We start from the raw sequence: 15,390 nt of genomic DNA on the forward strand, positions 1-15,390 counted from the left end.
CAAAGTATTCTGCTACAAACTTCAGATTTTATGGGTTTGCAACAAAAATAATATTTGGAAATGGATGTCAACCAGGGGAGAGAAGTTGGTTTATACTTTCTGTCACGGACACACATTGACCTTGCAGCCAGGGCCCAGCGTGGGCCAGGTGAGGTCAAGCTGCAACTGGCCTTTGCATGCCCTCGATTTTGTGGTGAAGGATGAAAGGAGGGAGTGAACTGGCTGGGCCACGGTTTAAAATCGCTGTCAGTTTTCTTCATATTCATCAAGCTGCTGTCTGTCCTTGTCCTTTGTGTGCAGCTGAATGATAACATGACAACAGTTAAAATGCATGCCTACTTTTGTCTTAGCCGCACGATATTATTTTTACCTGAGGGGAGATGAGGTGTTAAATATTTCCATGTTCAGATGTGCCTAAAGTGTCAATCACTGGACTGAACAACTTCAGTTTGGTAGTTAGTACGGCAGTCACTTTGCCTTCTTTAGTGAACACTCAGTTTTTGAGTTCCTCAAAAATGAAGGGTAAACTGTTGGGTAGAAAATTGCGTGTCTGATAGAAATCAGCGGCATGATGACAAGCCCCTGATGTTGCCGTGGGAGGTAAGGATTCGGATGCGTCGACAGATGACAGTGATGAGTGTAATGCAAGGTTTTCCTTGGCGGTGGGAGTTGAGAACAGGCACACATTTGCCTTGTGCAAAGTGTAAAATGTAGATTCTTCTAGACTGACCCATCAAATGTTGCCTCACTGCCCTGTGTAGCCATGGGCTAATTAGCTTAGCAACATCAAAACAATTCCCTCACTTCCCTGAACGTCTCCTACGCAGCAAGTTTGCTGGTAACGTTTTCCTTGCACACCTCCCTTCTGCTTAGTTACGCCTTAGCCATCCTCCAAGACCCAATTCTACTTCTACGTGCTCTAGAAAACTCACGTGACTAGTCAGTTCAAAGGAATTTCTACCTCTCGTAACGCACAGTATTTAGTGTTCTACTCATCTGACGTTTAGAATTCATTACTTATGTTCATTGTGTTACTGTTTTGTTTTGTTTTTAGTGTTTTGAGTCTGGCTATGTAACCGCAATTTACCGGGTCCACATAGCTCAGCTTTCTTATTTGGAAACAGGAAAATATGTGTGCCTCTGCTCTACAGCTTCTGTGAGAATTGAGAGGCTATATTTACATCAGTACATAAATACGCTCTATTCCCATACTGTGCAGCAGAGTAAATGGTCGGTAAGATTAGTTTCTCCTCCTCCCCGCCATGGGACTTCTCAGCAGCAGAGGCTCACTCTCACACCTTGCTGTATCTCCAGATCTTTAAATCTAACTGGAACTTGATGTGTGTGTTGCTTTTGCTGATCTCATTTCTTTTCCCAGAAGACAGGGCATTGAATCTTTAAGGATAAGACTGCAACTCAAGCAGGGTTCAGAAACCTCTGTAATCCTTTGCTGGTTCTTCTTCCTTTCTTTCTTGTCTTTTTTATTTTTGCTAACTATTCAGTCCTACCTTGTGGTGTGGACTGAAGATTTTAGACAAAAGCATCTCTTAGGCATCCAGGGATACAGCTACTGTCAGTTTTATACAGGATCTCCTTAAATTGTGCAAGGCCAGCTTTTAACAGCTTTCACGTTCTCCACCAACTCGAGCCCAGCCCGTTGGTCCCTAGCCCTCTGTACATCACTGGCGAGTACGCCCCAGTCCACGCCTAAGGGAAGTGCAGGGAAAGAGCAGGCCCGGATGGCCCCCTCACTGCACCAAGTATTTACTGACATTTTTGCAACATTTTAAGAAATGGAATCTGACATACATTTATGACCAAACCTAAACCGTTCCTTTCTAATATTGCTGTTAATTTCCCCCTCCCTTTCCCACCTCTATTCGCCCTTTCTTTCCAACTTTATTTAGATACTTCACTCCCCCTGACCTTTCCTTCATATTCAGCTGCTATGTGGGAACAGAGAAGTCTCACATTACCTCGCCCTTTCAGAGATGTTTACACATGGGTATGGACAGATCAAGTAAACAGGAACTTAGGTTAATTTAATAGAAAAAATAAAATATGGAATAACATTGATTTTGGCCAGTATCAATTACAACCATTCTACTATATTTTACAAAAAAACAACTGAACATTTTACACATGTACAGTATTTTTCAGTAAAAGTGGATCTGGATTTAACAATGGATCACTAATTAAAAATAAAAAGACAAAAGGGAACAGAAGATAGGACTTTTGTCTCTAGGAGGTGAGAGCATTTGTTAAGTCTCCAAACTTTGCACTATCCATTACATATATCTCATTATGAATATATATATTTATACATAATATATAACATTAACTTAAACTTTGAAAGCATTATGTTCTAGTTAATAATATTCTGTAGATAAACGAGGCAGTAACACACTAGTAGTTAAACCAGTACTTCCACGATGTGCGCCTGCGTGGTCAGTGGGAAACAGAATACACTTGGGTGGACCCCAGTGAACTTGGCTGTCCTCTTGATGGTTATTCGTCTAAGAACACAGACATCATTTTTATCTTTCCCATCATAGTTTACTTTTGTGCCTCAAATATTGGATGCTTCGGTTAGATGGATTCCTTAGCAGGCAAACCTGGTTTCCCCACCTGCTTGGCCTTGCTTAGGTTGTGCTCACCTTTGTCTGTTGAAAGACTGTGCCTTTAATGTAAGACTCTAGATGCCATACCCACAAGTGACTTGTTTTCTTCAGGTAAGAAGGGCCTGCACTGCTACGAAGAGGAACATTGCTCAGCAAATCAGTTGATTCCCTAGTTACTTATGAATCATTATGTGACTCAGTATCACTATGGTGCTAATGAAGAGGGTCATTAGACTATTTACTTATTAGTCACCTTGGATTGAATGTTAACTTTGATGTCTAGGAATGAATATTTTCAATGTGGGCTTTATACTAACTTGTTTCTTAGATGGGGAACTTCGCACTCACTTGCAACTCCTTCCTAGGGCCATCTGTATTGCTAGGCCTTCTCCTCTGTGAGGCCAGTGACATCTTGGACGTAAAAAGAAAGTCTGTAAGATGGCTGGTCACTGCAAAGCAAACGAGGTCACCAACGGGGTTTTCACATGGAAAGGGAAGACACTTGTTATCAGTCTGTCCTCCCCTACACAGAGAAACTCAGAAGTGGTGAAAAGATCGCTCAGGCTCCCTCATTTCTGACCACCGAGCCAAACCAGTTTCCACATAATTCAGTCTGCTAGATTCCAGGATGTGTTTAGGGAGTCAAGAGGATACCAGTGAAGACATTTCCAGGAAAACAGATGATCTCAATGACACTCAGTGCACAGGTGTATCACAGCACAGTTAGAGAGGGACAGAGGAGCGGGAGAATAACAGAACCAGGAGGGTACAATCATGCCGCCCGTATTCAATTTCCAGTTTTATTTTCTGAAAATGAGAAGATGAAAAAACTTCTAATAAGCACCATTGAAAAACACTGCCCGGCCAACTTGCGCACGAGCTTAAATATTATTTAAATCACTTCCATTTCTTAAAAAATACAGGACATTTAGAAACTTTTTGATTCCAGGAAGAAATTTCCTGCATCGCACTTGAAATGCTTCCCGCCACAACAAGTGGGATTTCTGATGGAAACTTTAAAAAGTGCCGGGGGAGTAATGGCTAGATAGCACCAAGAGATTGTGCAGGGTCTGCAAAGTGAACACTCTGGGTTTGGGGGGAGCTGGAGCAGTCTCAGCTATTTCATGTAATTTTTCATTCTGTCCATCACCAATCTGACTATGCAGCGCAATCCCACGTAACCAACTGTGTGTAAAATGACCCAGTCTACAATGGAAAAGCCAGTAGCAGCAAGTCTATCTGATGCGACCAGTGGAGCAGACTTCTCAAGTGAGTATAATGCCGAAACCACATACTGCATGAAGTAAATTATGTGTGGAAAGTATCTACGTTCAGCTGCGAAAAACTAAGACAAACGACACTGAGCACAACTCTGCGGGATGTCCTTAATGCCCTTAGGTCCAGTTTTCTGCCATTTCCTCCAGTGATGGACTCAAGCATGAAAAATGACTAACGCAAGAGCTTTCTGTTTCATTTTGTTCTAGGTCTACTCTTGTGACTTTTTAAAAGGTATTTTTAGGCGTCTCAAAGGGGAAACAAGCAAGTAAATGCAAAAGGGAAAAAAATGGACCTTCAAAACCAGGGCAGGAAATCAAATCATTACTTTAACGTCAAATTTTGGCATCAAATGCTTTGGTCATACAATACTGTCTCTGTGGTTCTGGCTGTTTAGCACTAAACACCCAGTTATAAAAGGTAGGCTTGTTGTAGGTTTATTATTTTTTTTCCATTTAAGTTCTGACAAAACAGTTCACCATCTCCCTGCACAGATTTGAGAGAGGAAAAAAAAAAGAGCAAGAAAGAGAGAGAGGTGGCTTGCTTTTTTTTTTGCTTTTTTTCCTTTTTAATAATAATATGGAGTAATCTATAAGTCTACAGGAACAAAGACATCTAGGATGGAAGCTCAGCCTGGGAATGTACATGTTTTGCAGCAGAGCTGTTGAAGAACCTTCCGTTGGCACAGATTGTTCTTTTTCACTAGCATACAGAAGCCTCCTTCCGCCCAGGACTCTTCCGTTGCTTTTCCAGGAAATCAGCAAGAGAAAAGAGGAGTTGAAGACGAGAGCAGCATGATGTACACACACGGAAGGAGGTTTTGATTGGCCAGACAGGCAGATTGGGGGATTGGAAGAGATCATTCAGGAGCAGTCAACAAGGAGGAAATTTGGTCCACCCAAAGTGATTTCAGTCGACAGCATTGTTTTTCAGGGAGAGAGATTGCGGTCCAGCGGTACATGTGATTGGTATCCATTTGGGAAAGGAAAAAAAAAAGATTAGAAAAATAATAAATTAGAAATCAATGACAATATAAGCAAAGAATTTTCATTTTCAGAATTACCTGGAACAGAGAGTAATAGTCATTTACACTCTATTTCACTGACTCTAAGACACTGGATTTGAGATGCACCATTATTTTAAGTACTTGAAGTACTACCAAGACAAAAATGCTTCTTTGTATTAAATGATGACACACTATTCACTTACCAACTTTATGCTTATTGACAGTATTTCTTAAACTTATGTAACATGTTTTGTTTCTGGGCAGTAATTTCTTTGAGTATTGAACAATAGTTTAAATTTCTGAAGCAGTTTTGAACTGTAATTGAATTCAACATAAGAAGCAGCAACCATGTGCCTCACTTGACCAGACACCTCTGTGACTCTGTTTACAGTCAATGACAACTGGGTCACACCGGCTTGCTGGGGCAAAAGCAGTTGTAAGCTACCATGAATTACAAGATGCATCTGATTTCAAAGACGATAAAGTGTCTTAGAGTCACTGAAATATGACAGTTGAAAAAGAATAAATAGCACATCCCTAAATGCAATTGACATGTGACTTAAAAAGCCTGGTGAGTCATTAATACTTTTTTTCCCCTGCAAAGTTAGTGGTCTTTAGAATTGTAATATGTAATATCTTGAGACCTACACAGAATATATAAAATAAGACAAATGTAATAATTCCCTGACCACCCATGAACCTATCACCTTTCAGAATGAGAGTATTTCTGGTTCTATTGGATCTGCCATGTGGTTATTTTCCTTCTTCACTTCTATATGTAAACTCTCTAAAATCTGTGGTAATCATTCTTTTTTTTTGCAACTACAGTTGACATGCACTGTTAGTTTCAGGTGTATAACACAGTGACTAGACATTTACATACCTTCCAAAGTGATGACCCCAATAAGTCGAGAGTACCCACCTGACACCATACAGAGTTACTGCAGTATTACTATATTCCCTTTGCTGTACCCTACACCCCTGTGACCATTTTTATAACTGCCAATTTGTACTCATTAATCCCTTCACCTTTTTCACCCATCTCCCCCAAACCCCTCCAAACCGGCAATCATCAATTTGCTTCCTGTACCTAAGAGTTTGTTTCTTTAGTTTTTTAGATTCAACATACAAATGAGATCATATGGCATTGTTTTCTATCTTCCTTCTTTCACTTAATACCCTCTAGATCTGTCTGTGCTGTCACAAAGAGCAAGATTTCATTCTTTTTTATGGCTGAGTAGTATTCATCGTGCGCGCACGCGAGCTGACCCACACACCCCATATCATCTTTATCCACTGTCTACTGATAGACACCTAGATTGCTTCCATATCTTGGCTACTGTAAATAGTGCTGCAGTTAACATAGGGTACACATATCCTTTCAAATTAGTGTTCTGCATTTCTTCAGATAAATACCCAAAAGTGGACTTGCTGCATCATATGCTAGATCTATTTTTAATTTTTTGAGGGACCTCCATATTGTTTTCCATAAGTGGCTGCATCAATATACAATCCCACTGACAGTGAATGAAAGTTACCTTTTCCCCACATCTTCACCGACACTTTTTTTGTTGATTTATTGATGATGGCCATTCTGACATGTGTGAGGTGACATCTCATTGTGGTTTTTATTTGCAGTTTTCTAATGATTAGTGATTTTGAGCAACTTTTTCATGTGTTTATTGGTCATCTGTATGTCCTCTTTGGAGAAGTGTCTATTCAGGTCTACCCATTTTTAACCATATTTTTTTGGTGTTGTATGAGTTCTTTATATAGTTTGGATATTAACCCATTATCGAATATCATTGGAAATATTCTACCAATTAGTAGGCTGTCCTTTTGTTTTTTTGATGGTGTCCTTCACTATGCAAAAATCTTTAGTTTGATGTAGTCCCATGTATTTCTTTCTTTGGTCTCCCTTGCCTGAGGAAATATGGGGAAAAGTTACTAAGAGCAGTATCAAAGACTTGCTTATGTTTTCTTTTAGGATTTTTATGGTTTGGGGTCTTATATTTAAGTACTTAATCCATTTTGAGCTTATTCTTATATACATAGTGCAAGAAAGTTATCCAGTTTCATCCCTTTGCATGTGTCTAATTTTCCCAACACTATTTATTGAAGAGACTATCTTTACCTTGTTGTGTATTCTTGCTTCACTAGATTAATTGACCATAGAGTTGTGGGTTTATTTCTGGGCTCTCTGTTCTGTTCCACAGATTTAAGTGTGTTATTATGCCAGCACCATGCTGTTTTAATTACTATTGCCTTGTATTATAGTTTGATATCAGGTACTATGATAACTCCAACTTTGTTCTTTCTGAAAATTGTGGTGGCTATGTGGGGTCTTTTGTAGTTATATACATATTTTAGGGCTATTTATTCTAGTTCTTTGAAAAATGACACTGGTATTTGATAGGGATTGCACTGAATCTATAGATTGCTTTGGGTAGTATGCACATTTTTACATTGTTAATGTTTCCATTACCTCTATCTTCTTCAATTTTTTTTCCAATGTCTTATATTTTTCTGAGGACAGGTCTTTTACTTCCTTGGTTAAATTATTTCTAAGTATTTTATTTTTTTTGATGCAAGGCTAAATGTGATTTTCTTAATTTTTCTTTGATATTTTGTTGTTGGAATTAAAAGATTTCTGAACATTAATTTTTGTATTATGCTACTTTACTAAATTCATTTATTAGTTAAGATAGTTTTTTAGGGTCCTATGCAGTATCGTGTCCTCTGCAAATAATGAGTTTTACTTCTCTTATCCAATTCAGATGCCTTTTATTTTTTTACTGATTGATGTTGCTAAAACTTCCAATAACATGATGACTAAGAATGGTGAAAGTGGACATCCTTGTCCTATTCTTGATCTTAAAGAAAAAGCTTTCAGGTTTTCACCATTGAGTATGATGTTAGTGCTGGGTTTGGCATATATGGCTTTTATTATGTTGAGGTATATAGTCCCTCTATCTCCACCTTGCTGAGAGTTTTTATCATAATTAGATGCTGATGTGGATTTTGGCAAATCTATTGCCAAATTCACCTATTGATGATTTTTATCCTTCATTTTGTATATATGGTGTATCATGTTAATTGATTTGTGGATATTAAAGCAATCTTGCATACCAGGAATAAATACCACATGATTGTGGTGTAAGATCTTTTCAATGTATTGCTGAATTTTGTTTGCTTATATTTGACTGAGGATTTTTGCATGTGTGTTCATCAGGGAAATTAGTCTGTCATTTTATTTTTTGTAATGTCTTTGTCTGGTTTTGGAATCAGGACAACGGAAGCCTTGTAAATTGCATATGGGAGCCTTTTCTCTTCTTCAGTTGAGTTTGCAAACAGTTTGTGCTGATTCTTTGAATGTTTGGTAAAATTCACCTGTGAAGTCACGTGGTCCAGGACTTTTGTTTCTTGGGAGTTTTCTGATTACTGATGAATTTAGTTAGTGATTAGTCTGTTTCGATTTTCTGTTTCTTTTTGATTTGGAATTGGAAGAGTGTATGTTTCTGGAAATGTATCCATTTTTTCCAAGTTATCCAATTTTTTTGGCATATAATTGTATATAGTATTTCCTGATGGTCTTATGTGGGACTCTTTGTGCTTCCTGGACTTATATGTCCATTTTCTCCACCACATTTGGGATGTTTTCAGTTATTATTTCTTCAACTAGGTTTTCAATATCTTGCTCTCTCTCTTCTACTTCTGGTACCCCGTATGACGAAAATGTTATACTTGATAATGTCCCAGAGGCCCCTTAAACTATCCTAATTTTTTTTAAATCTTTTTATTTTTGGTTTCCTGATTGGGTATTTATGCTACCTTGTATTCTAGGTCATTGATTTGATCCTCTGTTTCATCTGATCTGTTTATCCCTTCAAATGTATTCTTCATTGTGGTTATTATATTTTTCATATCTGACAGGGTTTTTTTGTGCTTTTATCCCTTTGTGTAAGCTCTTACTGAGTTCATCTTTTATCCCCTGGGTTCATTGAGTATCCTTATAACCAGTGTTTTGAACAGTGTATCTGGTAGATTGCCTCTACTTGGTGTAGTTATTTTTCTGGAGTTGTGTCTTGTTCTTTCATTTTGGACATGCTTCTGTCTCCTCACTTTGGCAGCCTTCATGTGTTTGTTTCTACACTTATGCTGATCAGCTACTTCTCCCTACTCCATGAGGATGGCCTTATGAAGTAGGTGTCCTAGGGGCCTCGTGGCATAGTCTGATTACATGAGTCTGGTTCCCTTTGTCTGGGTTGTGTATAGTTGAGTCTTAATTGCTATTGGCACATTAGTGGGTGGGGTTGACTTTGTAGCTTAATGGCTGTGGGGACTGGCTGTGACTACACTGGATGAGTTGTGTGGGTGCCGATTCCACAGAAAGGGTTAACAGAGAGGGTGTTGCTTTAGTGGGGCTCTGGTGCCTGCCATGTCTGTCCTTTGGAAATGCATTTTGAGATGCTGGTTGGGTGTTGCTGTAGTATGGCTTGAAGCTGGTCACTGGGTATGTTGGTGGTTCTGGGGCCTTCTGGGTTAGGCTTTGTTACAGACCAACTTCACTGCCTGTGCCTGGCCAGGTGGTAGGAGCTACAACATGATCTGCAGTTGTTTACCACCTCTGCTGTGCTCGCAGGTGCCTGGGAGAGGCCATGCTGGGAACTGAGGCCGGCTGCCACTAGTGCTGTGCTTGGGGCTGCTTAGCAGGAGGAAGATGGTAAGTTGTGAATAGCTGGTGCTTTTTTGTGACTTGTGGACCTTTGAAAAATTTTAGGAAAATCTGCAGTGCAATCCAGGCACTGCTTTTGTAGAAAAGCTGCTGAGGGAGGTTCAATCTGGGTGTGTGATTTGGGTGGGGTGGAGTCCCCTGGAATCACCAGAGTAGAGCAAACAGTGTTACCTAGGTTAACTGAGAGTTCAGATTTGGTGTCCACCTGTGCCTGGGTTGGAGGGAGGGCTCAACGGCATCTGCAGGCACTTCTACATTTTTTGTTTCAAAATTTTTTTTCCTATTTTCCTCTAAAAACTAGGTGCGTCTTATGGTCCGAAACACATGGTAGGTCTTTTCAGATCTATAGCACATAGGTCTGTAGCAGCCTGTTGTCTTTCATAGTCAGATGTTATGAGGACTCCTCTCTCCTCGGGGCAGATCTCCACAGCTGGGATGCTCATCCTGATTCTTACTCGCCACACTGAGTGTGGGACCTGTGTCTCTGCTCCTCCTGCCATTCTCAATGGGGCTGCTGCTTCGTATTCTTAGTTATAACAGTTCAGTTTAGCTAGTCTCCAGGTGGTTCTCAATGATGGCTGTTCTACAATTTAGTTGTAATTTTGATGTGGTTATAGGAGGAGACAAGCACGGTGTTTACCTACTCTGGCATCCTGAGCAGAAATTCAATAGTTTTTTCTTTAACTGAACTGAGAATGGACTCATCACAAATTATTGTTCCTTTTCCAATACTGCCCACAATCCTGACACTCCACTTTACCCAAGGGCCGTTTGGCATAACTTATCCTGTGCTTATCATGGTTTAGGGGAGGAGTTAAAGCATCACATACCTTGAAATAACCGGCATCAAGTGCTATGGGGAAGAATTTCAAGTCACAGTGGATCTTCTGTGTCAGTTCACTTAAAAAAAAACCTTCCTGTTTTCAGGTTACGAACTTATGAAAATTCTGGCCATAATTTAGATATAGGAGAACCCTGGTTTCAAGGGTAAAGGACACCTGCTGGTGGTGCTGGGGATGCGGTCAGCCAACCCTCTCACCCCAGTGTTGTGTGGTGGGAGTCGGCTCTGGTCAGGAAAACCTCGGACACAGAGCCTGCCCTGCCACACATCAGAAAAGCTACGAAGATGCAAAGTCACCTGAGATGCTCCATGGAAACGAGACCCTAAGTGGGGTTCTGTCAGTGCCATTGCATGCCCAGTTCTTTCTGAAGCCTCTCTGGGATTCCTGATAGTTGTGGAATGACCATACAAGGTCAGTGATGTCATCCTTTTACAGCTGAGGGAAGTAGGGCCCATAGAATTCCACACCTGCCCAAGGCCTAGGGCCCAGATATGAACAGCAGCATTCTGACTTCTGAATCCACTTTCTCCCAACCACAGCTCTGTTCTGCCTCTTGTCAACTTCTAGAAGAGGAGCCATTCAAAGGAAGACAGACTAAAACTCCGGGGAATGACCTTGCCAGGTAAGACTATTCTAAATGCATACATATTTTGTTTCTTTCTTTTCCTAACAATCCAAAGATGTATAGAACAACAATGGTTCAAAGTAATTTTTCTACATGACATGTATTGTCTGCAATAAATATAGGCAGAAAGTTTGTGGCCCCCCAATATAAATTATAACGAGAGCCATAGTTCACAAAATGTTGGAGTTGGAATGATTTAAAATCATTTTTTGTATAGATGGGGAAACTGAAGGTAGAGAAGTGAGGGAACTTGGCATTTGCCAAATTGTCAGGGGCGTGGAGTCGTCAGAGGGTCCCAACCCTGCTGTGCAGAGAAGCATTTGAGAAACTCCTAAGAATGTTCATGCTCAGACTCAGCCCCAAGAGCGAAATAAGCCGAGTCTTTGGGAAGGTGTGAGGTCCTGGCATTTGGTGTAAAGAAAGAAAAATGGACCCAAAGTACCTGCTTCTGTCATTAATTCTTATCTTCATGGGCTTAATGAAGATTTAACTACCATTTGATTGTTCTTAAGCCAAATGATAGAGTGGCAATAAGCTGTGGCATCTCCACGTGAACTTATATTTATGCTGTTATTAAAAATGGAGTTTCTAAATACTCTGAAAAACATAGGATTATGTTTATATATAATAGTGCAAAAAGCAGGACACAAAATTTCCATGTGCATATGGCAAAAGATGGGAAAGAAATCCATAAAAAAGCAATTGGAATGGGCTATATACTGTATAATTCCAAGTATATGACATTCCGAAAATGACAAATCTATAGAAGGGTAAACAGTGAGCGGTCTTCAGAGACTAGGGGGGAGGGAAGGACGACAGGTGGAGTACAGAGGATTTCTAGGGTAGTGAAACTGTCCTGTATGACACTAAAGTGGTAGCTACACATCATGATACATGTGTCCAAACCTACAGAACATACAACACCCAAGTGAACCCTAATGTAAACTGCAGACTTGGGGTGATAATGGTGTGTCAGTGCAGGTTCACTGACTGCCGCAAACGCACCACGCTGGGGTGGACACTGATGATAGGGGAGGTTGTGCATGTGCCTGAGTTCAGGGGACATATGGGAGCTCCCTGTACTTTCTGCTCAAATTTTCTGTGCATCTTCCACTGGGACTATAGGTGAGTTATTCCTTCTTGCAATGAAAAATATCCTTAAACCAAAAAACGAACCCAATGAAGATGTAAATTCAAGATGAATACCAATGACATATTAGGCATGGCCTGACTCCCCCCTACTAGTTTCTTTTTTAAGTGGAAATACATTATTAAGCCTTAAAGTAGAAAGACTGCGCTTTGCTTAGAAGATGAAAATGAGCAGTTGTACTCACCATCTTTGCAGATGGCTCCCATTTGACACATTCCTAAGTCTAGGAGATACCCACTGGGGCAGCTTGTACAGTTCTTAAACCCTGGACCATTGCATGTCAAACAGCTGGTATCACATCTACGGGGGAAAATGCAGAATTTATCATCCTTTCACACATCAGGCATAGGAAAAGCTGTGTTTACTGTCAATCTTATTGACTTAAGCTTAAATCTCTCTTTGAAAATGGCACAAAAATCTTTTACTAAAATAATTCCTAAGTCTGGCAACATTCAAGAAAACCTAGCAGGTAGACAGTGTGATTTGAAAGGTTTTAAAGTCCCTCTGAGGCCAAAGAAAAATTGATAATTTATATATATTATATGTATATATGTATATCAGAGATAAACCAGGTTTAAGCTGCAAGGCAGTTTCCATTGGTAAATGTTTGAACCTTATTTTATCATTAATAACTTTAAGTTTCAGAGTATTTATGAAGGCAGTCAAATAAGGAACCCAGTAACCAAATGCTAGGGCTTGAGGGGCACAAGCACTCACTTTTTGCAGGATTTGTATCCATTCTCTGAGGAGTGGTCGAAATAATAGCTGATGCTACAGCTGTGCACACATCTCCCATCCTCCATGAAGTAGCCCTCTGTGCAGTTAATGCACCCATCAGCGCCTGCCCCTTCAAAGCAAGACAAACACAGGAAACAGAAACAAAACCTCAGAAGTGGCATGATGGGCTGCTTCTCAGTTTGTGAAATGCCATTAATATGTTGTAATTTCAAGAGTTATAATATTTGTGTTTTTTCTTCCATTCTTTGGAAAAAACACGCCCCTCCATTTTAAATTGAACCCATTTCCCAAGACCATCAAATCTTGGAGAAGTGGGTATCACTGGGGTATTTAGGTTTCTCCATGAGGATAGGATGCTGAGGGCCGACTGTCAATGAGAATACATTTGTGCTTATTGGGAGAGAAATAAACTTCTCCAGCAGCTACTGTAAAAAATACCAAGGGAGTCTGCATGAGCGATGGTTAAAAACAGGTCAACAGAAGCTAAACCAGAGCAGAGGAATACGCGGAAGGACGGGGGGAGAAGGTACCAGCACAGGTGGCGCAGAAGCGGTGGCAGGGCTGGCAGTCCTGGCCGTTGAAGTACTGGCCGTCCTCACAGGTGATGGAACACCGGGACCCCTGCAGGCTGAAGACACAGACTGCTGTCATCGGGCAGAGTAGTGACTCCCCAGTTCCACCTGTACCAAATACAGCTCCCCCCAGACACCTGTGGGTTTGGCAAAGCTTCAACGCAGGGGAAATAGCCCTTGTACCTTCTAGGTTTTGCCTCTTGATGCCATAGTGCTTCACCGTAATGATGTCTGCATCACATGCGTGCAGGTTTGGGGACCTTTCTCTGAGTTGTTCAACTAGCTGACACACCTTACAACCCAGAGGTTTTAAAAAGTATTGTATGGCCCTGGCTGGTGCAACTCAGTGGATTGAGCATGGGCCTGTGAAGCAAAGGGTCGCTGGTTTGATTCCCACTCAGGGCACATTGCCTGGGTTGTGGTCCAGGTCCCCAGTAGGGGACACGTGAAAGGCAACCACACATTCTCCTACTTTCTCCTTCCCTTCCCCTCTCTCTAAAAAATAAATATTAAAAAAATATTGTATGGACAAAACAATCGCATTACCTAATATGCTTAACAATTCCCTGATATCCAGACCTACCACATAATACATTAAAAAGTTGTTTCATAATTAAAAATGCAGTAAGGACACACAGTAAATGAATTACAACAAATACGAGGGCACAACCATCCCTGCTTAAAAAAAAAGCTGCTGCTCATGAGAGTTTGTGTTTCTGATTTTAATTCCTTGGGCCCCTACAACAGAGTTTTAATATACCATATTTTCAGACAATAAGATGCACCTAGGTTTTAGAGGAGGAAAATAGGGAAAATTTTTGAAGCAAAAAATGTGGTAAAATATTTAATAACAACATAATATTTCACCAGTGTAAATGTAAACAGAACTCAATAGCAGCATTAACAACCATTATTCCTCCCAAATGAGGATGGGGTGGGGTGCATCTTATAGTCCCAAAATACAGGACTTTTGCCTGTACTTCTTGATTTATTTTAAATCCTAATTTAGCACAATTACCTACCTACTCTGCTGCTTTCTCAAACATCTCAACTTTTCTTAATTATATTACTCTTTAGTGTTTCTAGCCATAATCTGTACCATATTTTCTCTGTCTATCATACTTAGTATCTGATAAGTTTCTAGAATGTCAAATAAGAAATCTATATTTTTCATAATCTAAAGACAGATTTTTAAAACTCAAAATAAATTGATAGAATTTTCATTACTTAATACACAAATATTACACATTTAAGTAAATAGCATGACCAGAATCAGGGAGAGGACCTTGTCATCCTAGGTCACCACACAGACGACACGAGGAGATGGGTTTTCTTTCTTAAGCTCTTTATATTGTTCCACTTCACATCTTTTTGGGCTCTGCCTTAGATGTGGGTCATACTGATTTTACAAAGTAAAATTTATTTCAGTAAATAAAACCAAAGTAGATGAAAGAATTCTAAACAGACCAGTTAACATTTTAATCCATTTCCTTCCAGTACTTAATGCAAAGATATTTTTCCATGTTTGTTCTTAACCATCATTTAAAAATTTATAGGTCTTGAGGCAAAATGGTCACACAGAAGTCCCTAAGAATATAGGGAGCCTTCACAAGACTAATAGCAACGTAACTGAGCGTGTTCTCCATTCCTACATATCCTCACTTGCTGGAGAGAGCTGTCTTTAAAACAAAACAAAACAAAACACCTCTTCTCTGTAGAGCTGGAAAAAAGGACACTGCATCAGATGGGTCTTTTTGTGAGAGGACATTGGACCTCTGAAAAGCTTAACCAAGTTTTTAAAAAGCTGCCTAGTTTTTTTTCTAATA

General features: G+C 40.0%; 1 protein-coding gene across 4 annotated transcripts in view; it reads right to left on the reverse strand.

The window, feature by feature from the left end:
* PCSK5 (proprotein convertase subtilisin/kexin type 5) overlaps window positions 1-15,390 on the reverse strand; it is a 424,235-nt gene that overhangs the window by 129,467 nt on the left and 279,378 nt on the right. For 3 of the 4 annotated variants that reach the window (XM_037030322.1, XM_037030321.1, XM_037030323.1), the window contains 3 exons: window positions 13,523-13,620; window positions 12,972-13,101; window positions 12,439-12,554 (listed from right to left, as the gene is read on the reverse strand). In XM_037030322.1, the coding sequence (XP_036886217.1) occupies window positions 12,439-12,554; window positions 12,972-13,101; window positions 13,523-13,620 (344 nt within the window). Of the gene's footprint in view, window positions 1-4,452; window positions 4,641-12,438; window positions 12,555-12,971; window positions 13,102-13,522; window positions 13,621-15,390 lie in introns of those variants that run through there. The other variant, XM_037030324.1, reaches the window with a different exon arrangement.

This window comes from Sturnira hondurensis, unplaced genomic scaffold (assembly GCF_014824575.4).
Source record: "Sturnira hondurensis isolate 20B ecotype Veracruz unplaced genomic scaffold, ASM1482457v3 Scaffold0020642, whole genome shotgun sequence".
Lineage (NCBI taxonomy): Eukaryota > Metazoa > Chordata > Mammalia > Chiroptera > Phyllostomidae > Sturnira > Sturnira hondurensis.